Source organism: Myripristis murdjan, chromosome 22, assembly GCF_902150065.1.
Source record: "Myripristis murdjan chromosome 22, fMyrMur1.1, whole genome shotgun sequence".
Lineage (NCBI taxonomy): Eukaryota > Metazoa > Chordata > Actinopteri > Holocentriformes > Holocentridae > Myripristis > Myripristis murdjan.
Window position 1 is genome coordinate 4,997,305 of NC_044001.1, and position 11,831 is coordinate 5,009,135.

The 11,831-nt window shown below is 40.4% G+C and overlaps 1 protein-coding gene across 1 annotated transcript in view; it reads right to left on the reverse strand.

Moving 5' to 3' along the window:
* exoc3l4 (exocyst complex component 3-like 4) overlaps positions 1-9,475 on the reverse strand; it is a 32,178-nt gene extending 22,703 nt beyond the window's left edge. Inside the window, exons 1-3 of the mRNA XM_030045306.1 lie at positions 9,130-9,475; positions 6,096-6,230; positions 4,542-4,763 (exon numbers count right to left, since the gene is read on the reverse strand). Coding sequence (XP_029901166.1) covers positions 4,542-4,763; positions 6,096-6,230; positions 9,130-9,391 — 619 coding nt within the window. The 5' untranslated portion in view covers positions 9,392-9,475. The remainder of the gene's footprint in view (positions 1-4,541; positions 4,764-6,095; positions 6,231-9,129) is intronic.
* Positions 9,476-11,831: the final 2,356 nt, after the last annotated feature.

Here is an 11,831-nt window from a genome sequence, read left to right on the forward strand (position 1 = left end):
TAATTTCAGAGAATTTTCTGGCTTTTTTATCATAAATTTGTGAGTTTTTTCCTCATAAATTTACAACTTTAATCTCAGAATTTTTTTGAGTTTTCTCTCATATATTTGAGTTTTTTTTTCTCATGAATTTACAACTTAAATCCCGGAATTTTCCTAGTGATCATTACAAATGAGGACAAAGTGTTAATAAAAATAACGGAGAACATTATTGCAGCTCATGAACAAAGAAGCAAAGCAAAGGTTATTAAACTGTGCCATTTTCACCAACCACATGATGCAGGAAAATTTATGTTTTTTTGGGGGAGTGCTTTCCAAAACATTTCCATTTTGTGTGGACAGAAGGACAAAACCTACATTAGATTTGGGAAGCAATAATTTTAGGCTTGGCTAACTTCCGATGAGGCGGATTTTTGACACCTTATACACTAAACGATCAATCGATGAATCAAAAACTAATCAATAGATGACCAAACAATGACAGTAATCTGTAGTTGCAGCCTTATTCTAAAATCTGTAATTTTACTTTTACTTTTTAAACGCATATTTGCTGCAGAATTGTACATGACTCAGAACCTGACTTTACTTTTTGTCACCTTTATTTTGTCACTTCTCATTTTTCACATCTAATGCTGCTGCATGTTTTTCACTGGTAATTTTACTTTGACTTGAGCAAAAACTTTCAACAAGGTAGCGGCTGTTCCACTTGAGCCAGATGTTTTGCGCTTGTTCCTGCCGGGAAGGAGCCGAGAGGACAGAGGATGAAAGTCTCCATAATGAAGTGTCGGGGTCTGGGTGCTCGAGACGAGGAGAGGCTGGGTGAGGCAGAGCGGCAAAGGGATCGAGGTGGTGGAGTGGGCGCCTCTAATCACGCATGTTGCAATGAATTAGGCCCTTAACACCACCGGCGCTCTTGAAAATAAATCCCAGCATCCCAGAACCAGGCGGCTCCAGTCGGGCTGCACTCTCACCGGGAGGAGAGCCGAGCTCTGCTGGTGAATCTTACGAGTCACAAGTCACGGCAACATCACCTCAAAGTCCAGATGCTGAAGGGAATACTGTGACCAGGATTTCCTTCTGACTAAATCCTATAGAAGAGAAACTAGTTTTCCCGTTTTTTTCTCGCAAATTTGTGACTTTTTAATCTCTGAATTTTCAATTTTTTTCTCAGAAATGTTCCACCCTATTTTCAGAGAATTTTCTAGTTTTTTTTTTCTCAGAAATGTGTTTTTTTCCTCATAAATTTACAACTTTAATCTCAGAATTTTTTGAGATTTCTCTCATGTATCTGAGTTTTTTTCCTAATGAATTTACAAGTTAAATCCCAGAATTTTAAATTTTTTTCTTATACATTTGTGAGATTTTTTTCTCATAAATTAACACCTTTAATTTCAGAATTTCTGAGTTTTTTCTCGCAAATTTGTGACTTTATAATCTCAGAATATTCAAGTTTTTTCTCAGAAATTTGCCACCCTATTTTCAGAGAATTTTCTATTTTTTTTTCATAAATCTGTGAGTTTTTTTCCTCATAAATATACAACCTTAATCTCAGAATTTTTGAGTTTTCTCTCATATATTTGAGTATTTTTGTCATAAATTCACAACTTTAATCCGAGTATTTTCGATTTTTTCTCATACATTTTTGAGTTTTTTTCTCATAAATTCCTGCCTTTCAGAGTTTTTTCCCGTAAATTTGTGACTTTATAATCAGGATTTTCACGTTTTTTCCTCACAAATTTGAGTTTTTTCTCATAAATTTGCCACTTTAATTTCAGAGAATATACCTTTTTTTTCTCATAAATTTACAACTTTAATCTCTATTTTTTCACATAAATCTACAACTTAAATCTCAGTTTTTTCCTCAGAGTATTACCATCCCTCCCTCAGCTCTGTAATTTTTTTCTCCTGACAGTGACCCTTGTACGCTGTCGTCATTTTTGGTGTCAGTCTCATTTAAATGTTTCCATCCTGTGCGGCTACAGCCGAGTTGGACAGCAGAAAATCTGACACATCGCCCGTAAAGGTTTAGGTGTCAGTCGCTCACAATGAAAGCGAGAGAAAATCCATTGCGTTAAAAAGAGGCACAGAGACCAGATTCTCCATTAACAGCAGCCAAATGGACCTCCGAAATAACTTTACTAATGTTTTATTTAATTAACACCACAGTGTTGTTCTCTCTCCACTCTCATGTTTCTCTCAGCTGGCACAATTTGACTACCACTCTCTCTCCACCCACACACACCTACACCGAGAAAACCTCCCCTCCGGGGGCTGACGCAAGGCATTCTGGGAAATGCAGGCAATCACCGACTCAGGCAGAAGTAGACAAGGCAGGTTATTTTGTCTTTTGTTTTGTTTCAGTCCCCTGCTGCTCTAGTGTGACTCACCTCTATACATGTCCTCTCATTTTATTATTTTATTATTTTATCTTGCACTCTTAACCATTTATTTACTTTTTATCTACTGTTTGGAGTGTTAATTTGCTTTCTTACTTGTTTGCTTGTTTGTTTATTCTCTGCTTTTCATAACTTACTTAACTTACTACTTTTATTTCGCTATTTTTATCTCTTTCTGCTGCTCTGCATTGTGCCTCTGGTGTTTCCTCAGTGCAGATTGATGAGATTAATGACAGTGTTTCCTCGGATCCTTTTTGTCTTTTATTGTCTCTTCTTTTTGAGAGAGGGTTGGGTTTATTGTTTCATTGTTTTACTGTGTGAGGCACTTTGTGTTACATGTGCTTGTATGAGAAGTGCTGCACAAATAAAGTCTGATTGATTGATTGATAATATGTCACCCTATAATTTTGGATTTCCACATCATTGTATTGTTTTGCCTCCCTGCAGAGAACAGACACAACATTCGAGATAAGCTTGCTGCACCCCCTTGTGAAGACCAACCGTGCCACCAAGCAGGGAGGCACGATATTGGATTTTTTTGCCGATATCCGTCCTGCCGATATTTTCCAACTCTTTTGATCAATTGCTGATATGTGCACAGATTTTCTTTTCCACTGCAGAGAGCATCAACTCTCTCCTGTCGTGGAATTAACATTTTTCGTGTCTACTCTTACTGTGAAGGCCCACTGGCTGGTGCAGACATAAAATGCAATGCTTTTCAAAATGTACACGTTCACAGAACTACCTCAGCTTAGGTTTTGCAAAACATGACATTTTCTTTCTACTTATTTCATCCGACTTCAGCAGGTGTGGATGTTGCTCTGCCCGGGACGATCCTGACGACACAACCTATTTCACATCAGCAGAAATTTTCATTTTGGGTCGATGTCGATATTATCGTGCATCCCTACCAGGTCGTCTCAATGGAAACTGACAAGATTTTTTCCTCACAACATGTCGGTTTTCTGGGCGGAGAACTGGAGGACCGCAGGAGGAAACACCATCCTGCCCTTGTTTAAACCATGAGAAATCAACTGTGGCTGTTATTTCTCCGCATAAGCCAATAATCCACATATGAGCTGGAGTCAGAAATTTCAAGCAGACGATGGCGTCAGCAGATTGTCTGCAGACAAACTGAGCTGCCAGGTGTTTGCATTAGGAATAAAGATGTCTATCAGTGGATACGTCTGTTGTCAAAACAGAGAATGATGTTCTCTGAGGTTTAATACACAGACAGAGAGGCCGGGAGGTCTGAGCGGAGCCACAAAACACAGTGGAAAGATTTCCTCGCTGCCATCTTGACTTGTAGCTTGCAGCTAGCGGTGTCCTTTCAGATAGCAGCACCTGCAACGCTGAAGACCTGATTCTGGAGAAACCGAAGGACAAACTGCCTGGCAGCTTGTATCAGGTGTGACAATTTAAAATGTCAAGGTCTCCTGAAGGCAAAGTAAAGGCACAGGATGAAACGAGCACTCTAGCTGCCTCCTCTGCAGGATGCCATCTGAGAGAAGGGCTGAGGTACGGCGGCGCTTCAGGGCCACTGTAGGGAAAAAAAAATTCTGGAGGAGCAGAGGGGGACGGGTAATATTCTGGGGAATATCCGAGATTAAAGTTGTAAATTTATGAGGAAAAACAACACAAAAATTCTGAGATTGTAAAGTCACAAATTTCCAAAAATCGATATTAAAGTTAAAATCCAACTATATAACCAGCTGCTAACATGAGCGTTCACTGCATAAGTTATTATGTTAATCAGATATTTTAATATCAGCAGTTTAACGTATATGCAAAATAACAAACCTGATACTCTCCACCATCTGGTTGTTCATGTCTAACCGTGGTTAATGTGCTCAGGGCTGGAATTTCCCTTTAAAAAGGTATCATCCTACAGGCACAGGCTTGCAAACAGGGCAAATCAGGTCTATTTCCTAAATCGGCATGTTGTATCGGCAGACATTTTCATTTCAAAAACAACACAGAACCCAACCATGTGTATTCAGTTATGCTGAGCTGATTCACGGGCATCGTTTGTCAGGAACCAAGTGAATGTGTTTCAAATGAGAAGCTGTGCAGGACGACGCCAGCTCAGCAAAACCTTCCTTGGATGAATAAAAGGTAAAAATAATGCAACAGTGCAGGAGGCTTCACCTGATAGTGGCGTGTCGGGTATTTCTGGAAGCGTGTATGACTCTTCGATCTCCTCCCACACCGTTTCCTCCTCCCTCTTCATCTCCACAGGGGCTTCAGACGCTGTGCTGAGCGGCTCCGGCTTGGCCGTCTTCTCCTTGTCTTTCTTATTGTTGAATCCGAGGCTGCGGCGAATGGAGGCCCCGCGCTTAAACAAAGTGTCAGCAAAGGCCGCAGTGGGTTCTAGGGATCAGCAGTGCACCGTTTACATTGAAGCTGCAATATGCATCTGTTTAACAATAAGTACACAGGATATACTCTACATTATCAGTCTATTTCTCTCTGTAACGATGTGTGTTCATGCCCATAACACCACCTTGTTTGTCTGAAATTGTTTTTTTCAGTGATGCTGTAGATGCTTTGGGGCAAAAATAAGGCAAAGCTAAATATGCAGGAGACAAGACACAAAAATCAAAAAAAGAGTGAACATCAGCAGTGCTTATTTTTGTCTTGCACTTGGCAATGTTCACCATCTGTTTGGCCAGCGCCTGTGGAGGCTTCACAGAGGCCGGCTGCCTCGGCCTCAGGCTACATGACACCTTGTCAACATGACTGACGAGTGTCGTGGTGGAGACTTGGCCAGCTCGGTGGGACTAAGCATGCATTTCTTGCCTTAAAGGAATACTCCGACATTTGGCCAAAATGTCCTTTTCCCAACTTCCCCAGACGGAGACCAGATGTTGGATACCATTTTCACCTCTGTACGTCCAGTGGTTCAGTTCCTATGGGTATCATGTTGTGTTAGCTTAGCATAAAGACTTGAAGTCTATGAGAGTCGTTAGCCTGGCGTTGTCAAAGTGAAAAAATAAACCTTACAGCAGCTCTGAAACTGTCTGATTTACATGGTGTATCATGTGGATTTGAAATACAAGACTTGGATTTGTCTTTTTTTAAAAAGAGAGTCATTTCAGGAGAAGTTAGATGTTATGACTGTAACCGCTGAACACATTTATCCTTCCATCTATTGCACTGATCCGCACACTGCTGAGGGTAAATAAAGATCCAGCACAAATAAATTCCTCCCAAAAGAGTAATTTTTTAAATTTCAAGTCTTGTATTTCATATCAAATGATCCACTGTGTAAATCCGACAGCTTCAGAGCTGCTGTAAGGTTTATTTTTTCACTTTTACGGAGCCAGGCCAACAATTCCTATAGACTTCAAGTCTTTATGCTAAGCTAACACAAAATGCTACCCAGAGGAACTAAAACAGTGGGTAAACACCTGGGTAAGTCGGAAAAGGGAGATTTTGCTCAAAACACTGGCGTATTCCTTGAGGAGAGCAGTTACATATTGACGTTTTAAGATATGCAACAGTGAAAATAGGTGATCATCACAGTTATATGTGGGTTAAGAAATTCAAGACACAGAAAAAGTTGTGTCAGTCCAAGTTAAATTTTGGCAGTATCACAAGTTCAATCCCTGCAAAAAGGAATGTGCCCATTAACACAGGAGTTTTCCTCACTGACTGGTGTTGCTACACAGTTATGTGTCCACTGCTGATTGACTGTTGTACCTGATAGTGTCCTAGAGTGTGTCTGTGATTTCTTGTTGGCAGATGGTGAGCCCTTGGTCCCGTCCTCCTCTTTTTTCTGGAAAAGGCTGTTGATGTTCTTCAGAGGAGACACCATCAGAGAGCCAGCGCTCAAACCTGAGCCAGACGGAGAAAAAGGACGACAGGACTGAAACTCTGAGCTGGATAAAATGAGAGAATTTCCCCATGATGCTACTTTTACCCTCTACTGGCTTCCTTGTTCCTTGTTTATTCACGATCATATCTCTCTTTTTCACAATGCCGGTGTTAAAAGACAAAGCTCAATTCAGGACACTGATATGGTTTTAGCTTCTGAATATTCACATTTACTGAGCTGAAGAAAGTACACAACAGAGAGAGAGAGCAAGTGTATGTGTGTGTATGTGTGTGTGTGTGTGTGTGTGTGTCCCTTAGGTATGGCCTGGCTGTCCTTTAACGCGACCTAAATCCAAATCAAGGAGGAATGTTAGGAGATTGAGTCACGATGAAAAGCGCCAGGTTGCTTTGGCTTGGATCCAGGTAAAGCAAACGCACGGCGAAAATGAAAGTGCAGTTTTGAAATCCCTTTTTTAATTTCTGCTGTCAGTGACTATGTTTTATTATGCATGCGACTAAAAGGTACCACATGTATTAATTTGCTTGCTCAAATGTGCAAATCACCATAACACAGCGGCACGGGTTCATGACTCAGTTCCATTCAACTCACTGTTACCTTCAACCCCCCCCACACCTGCCAGTCCCACCACTGAGCTCATCATCGCTCTGCTCACACCCACAGAGTTTTATTGTAGTGGAGATCCCAAGGTTTCAAAAGACACCAGACATACCCAGGGAAATGTGTCTAAAATGAAGCACAAGACATGCACATCTTCGCTATCTGATGTGCAGCTGCAGCCATAAAACAACGTGGCTTTTAATATTTCACTCAATAGAAGAGTGACGGAGTTACTTAAAAGGATATTTGAGGGAACAATCAGTTAATGGCTGCTGGAATTTTTGAGCTTTGAAAATTTCCAAGCCAGTCACTTTTGCTTTTGCTTTTCTTTTCCTCTCTTTCTTTTCTTTTCTTGTAATGTTTAATTAGCACACACACCTTCCAAACGCTTGAATGCCAGAGTTGTTCAGTCAGTTTGGAATAACATTATCATAGCAATCTAACCACAAAACCCTTAGAAAAACTATTAACATTATTGCTTTCCCTTTCACTCTCGTTCTCTATAGCTAATACGTGTCGCTGATAACAGCAGAGCATTAAGACAAGCTGCATATCTGTTGCCAAAAACATAATAAAAATATGCGTCTGCCTTACTTGTGTTGTGGTGTAAAAAAAACTGCATCTAATTATGATAAAAGAAATGCGGTTTAGCTTATAACTGCATCTTGTAACTACAAGATGCAGGCACAATTTCTGACCACTAGAGGGTATCAAGAGTTCAAACTCTATTGGAGAACGAACAGAGTCAATCCTGTTTCTGGGTTCATGGTATAAAACCGAACGTTAAGGGTTAAAAAAAATATGTTTTTGAGTTTAAACGAGGGACACATTTGACTCTCAACACAGATTAACACAGACTATTTTGTCTCTAAGGTCCTGGTTGGAAATGTGGTGCAGCTGCAGACTTTCAGACGCAAGGTGATGCTGCTGTGAATGAACTTTTTGTGTGGCTGCAGCGCTGACTGCAGTGACAGAGGCACTCGTGCCGGTGATCTGAAATTTAGATATGTTTATCTGCAGAATGTGTCATTTCAGAGACGCTTTGAATGAAGCTGAGGAGGCGCGTGGAGGAAGTGGGCGGGGCCGTAATTTGGCAACAAAAAGAGAAAGGAGGTCAATGGGCCCAGCAAAATGGCTGGGCTTAGCGACTTGGGGTTGGTCTATGTAATAGGACTACAAAAGTCTACAAAAGCACAAGTTAGTTTCAGGATTGTTAATAGGTTCTGAAATCGCTGAGTGCCGGTTTAACTCCAAATGAAATCACACAAGTACATCTCAGTTGAACCAGAGTAGCCTAATTAAGTGACTGTGACTGATAATAATTTTATCATGCAAAAATACAACCATAGCCCTGAAACACTGCAGTGAGGTCAAGAAAAAACAGCCAATGTACCAATGTAGCTCACATTTCTTGGTGCCTTTTTTGGTAATATATATATTTTTTTATTCTCAAAGATGATTGGACAAATGTGACAAGACGATGTCACGCTGAAACACTTCAAGTGCAGCTACAATGAAGTTTGATCTAAAACATGAAAAATAAACATCAGATTTTTGTGTCAGTCCCTCACAAAGAGGAAGGGCTTTTTTCTAAACTCACAATTTTGCAGACACCGTCATTTTTGCATGGCTCAATTATCGCTACTGTTCTCTCCACCTGCACGTATAACACACACCTGAAAAAAACAAACTCACACACTTTCTTTGGGGCTTGTCAAAAGGCATTCTGGGAAGGAAAACTGAACTAGAAGCAGACAGGGTGGGTCAAAGGAAAACGGGTCACCAAAACTACTGGAATGTGTCGAAAATCACAGATTATTAAAGGACCATACCAATGATTTTACATACATGTTTAATATCTACAAAATGTTTTTATTTCACTTTGTCACAAATTCAAATTTAAAAACAGAGGGATTTTGATTATATGTTGTGAAATCTTTATAAGCCGTATGATTTTTTTTTCACATTCAAACTTTCAAAATCACATTCAAAATCACTGGTGTGGTCCTTTAAGAGTGTGGAAGAGTTGGATTTCAGTGAAGTTGGAGTTCACTTTCCACATGCTGCAAACTAAACACTCACTCATCGGTGCTGTGAGTTTCTTGGGTTGAAAGTGTCCACCAAATGGCTTATGATTACTTGTCAGTGAGTTAAGTCTGGTGCAGCAAGTATGTAAACACTGGCACTCAAATCTCAGAGCGCTTTCCTCTTGCAGTGACCTTGGCAGGCCATTATCTAACTACCAGGAAATCCCATCTCACAGCAGATTTCATGACCGCTAAAAGCCTCGGCGGTACTCACTGGGTGATGGAGGTGCATGCTGATGTCCCGAGTCGTGGTTGGGCGCCCCGGTGTCTGACTTGCGCCTGGCCTTTGACCCCTTGCTGTTGGAGGAGAGGGGACTCTTCCCTCCCATGCGCTTTATGCTCTTTCGAAAACTCCTCTTCAGCGTCCCCAGTTTCGGCGTCTTCCCGTTGCTCTTCACAGAGACTCTGTCCTCTTCTTGTCCCTGAACGCTGTTCATGCCTCCCGTGTCACCACATCCTTCCATCATTCCTGCCATTTCATCGCATTAAAACCGAGTCCGGCTGCAAAGGAAACAGCACCGAGTTAAAGGTTAAAGCCGCTACCTGCACGGCGCCGAGCCAGGCAGAGTCTGAGCCCGTAAATGTGTTTCTGGTTGTTGTGGCTCCGGTCAGCAGGAACAGGCAGAGCACTTTTGTTTACTGAAAACATGGTTTTTTGCAAAAGAGACGAACTAGATGTGCAGGTCTTATCGACACAGGTATCGCAGGGTGAAAGTGAAACTGGGAAACAGTTTCAACGTCAGCTGGCATACTGGTTTATTTAATGTGCAATACCATGTTAAGGAAGCATTAAATTACAATACATCTTGACATATGACGGACCAACAGATCTGACCTGTCAGTCTGTCTGTATGGCTACAAACTGCCATCAGATTCATTTTGCATAATCACAGGTGGTATTTCACTCAGGTATTATAATTTTTCTTTTTATTATTCCTCAGGTCCAAGTGAACTTGCTTGTGTACTGTCAGTACTGCAGGTTATTACTGAAGTGACAGGAAACATGAAACCCAGTAAGGTTTTATTCATGTTTCAAACTTAAACAGCTAAAAATGTACCTGGGGGCCTCTTTTACTGTTTATTAAAGTGTTTTTGTTGTTGTTGTTGTTGTTTGTTTGTTTGTTTGTTTTTTAAATACCATATCCACAAAAACTTTTAGACATTCAAAAATTCACTAGTTGTCTAAGGACAATGGAACAGCCTTACAATGATAATTCATGCCAAAAAAAAAAAAAAAAAAACTGGGATGCCCTTATGAATCATTATTACCCACAGTATGATTGTTATAGACTTGATTTTTTTAAAATGTGAAATAATCCTATCATGGGATAGTTACAGGATACAGTGAGTCAACATATTTCTATAATCTTTTAAAAAAATAATCAAACTTCACATGGACATTATACAAACACCACTATCAGTGCTGCTGTTATATTAAAATAACACAGAATATATGAATAATAATGATATCAGATAGGTTCCCATTAAAACACCACACCATGAACTCACTATTAAGTCCGTCGGACACTGATAATATGATTATTACAGACATTAATTAAGATCTGGAGGTGAGGGTGAACTCAGACAAACTTCCTCTCCTTGTCTTTAACCACGGTGAGAAAGTTGCTGATAAGGCTGCGTGAAGGACAAATAAATACCAACTATACATACAATGGGCTTTTTTCTCTCTCTGAGCAACTTTAGTGTAACTCCGCCTGAAAATCCTCTAGTGGTCGCCTGCTCTCTCTACACGCCTGACTGCAAGACAAATATTTGACCCGAGCAAATAAACTGTTAACATTTTCCTCAAGAAATCAACACATCGTGGCAAAAGTACAGCAGGAGAGCGTCCACTTACCTGCGCAGCTCTGGGACGAAATAAAAACTAAACTCGGGACTTCTGCTTTTCCACCTCCACTGTACCTGCTTTCACTTTCCTCACCTTGATGAGCCGGTTTTAGGGGAAATAAATCTGTGAAAGGGGATCACCATATTGTTAACCGTGTGTCAGCAACACAGGGCAGGTATTTGAGCTGTAAACGGCACCAGGTAAATGAAAATCTGGAAAAGGGAGCGGGCAATCAGCGCAAGGACACGGCAAGATCACCTTCCCTGCGCCGCTTTTATTAGCCGGCCAGACAGAGCAGCAGAGGTTAATGATTAGTGAGGAGCGTCGAGGAGAGCGGCCACATGAACAGTATAGACACTGCAGCCTGTTGACTGTGTGTGTGCTGTTTATGTGCAAACACAGCCACACAGTTTACCTGCTGGGAGACATGACACACTAAAGCCATGATGCCTTCAGGTGCTGCTTGTTAGCGCCTGTTTCCAACACTAACTGTTTACATTTCTGTTTGTAGCTTACATTGCTGCAACTAGTGCTACCATTACTGTTACTACCATTACCACCACTGATATTACTATTACTAGTACTGTGGCAATGACTACTATTACTGCTAATGATGTTATGACTACCACTATTACTGTTACTACTGCTTTTACTGCTGATATTACTATTACTCTTACTACTACTATGGCAATGACTATTACTGCCATTAATATTATGACTACCACTATTACTGTTATTACTGCTTTTACTACTGATATTACTATTACTATTACTACTACTATGGCAATGACTACTATTACTGCCATTAATATTATGTCTGCTACTATTACAGTTACTACTGTTGCTGCTACTGATATTACTATTAGTACTACTATGGCAATGACTACTATTACTGCTATTGATATTATGACTACTACTATTACTATTTCTGCTATGATGACTACTACTACTCTTACTACTGTTACCACTACTGATATTACTATTGCTACTACTATGGCTACTACTATGGCTACTATTACTGCTATTGATATTGTGACTCCTACTGTTATTACTATTTATAGTACGAT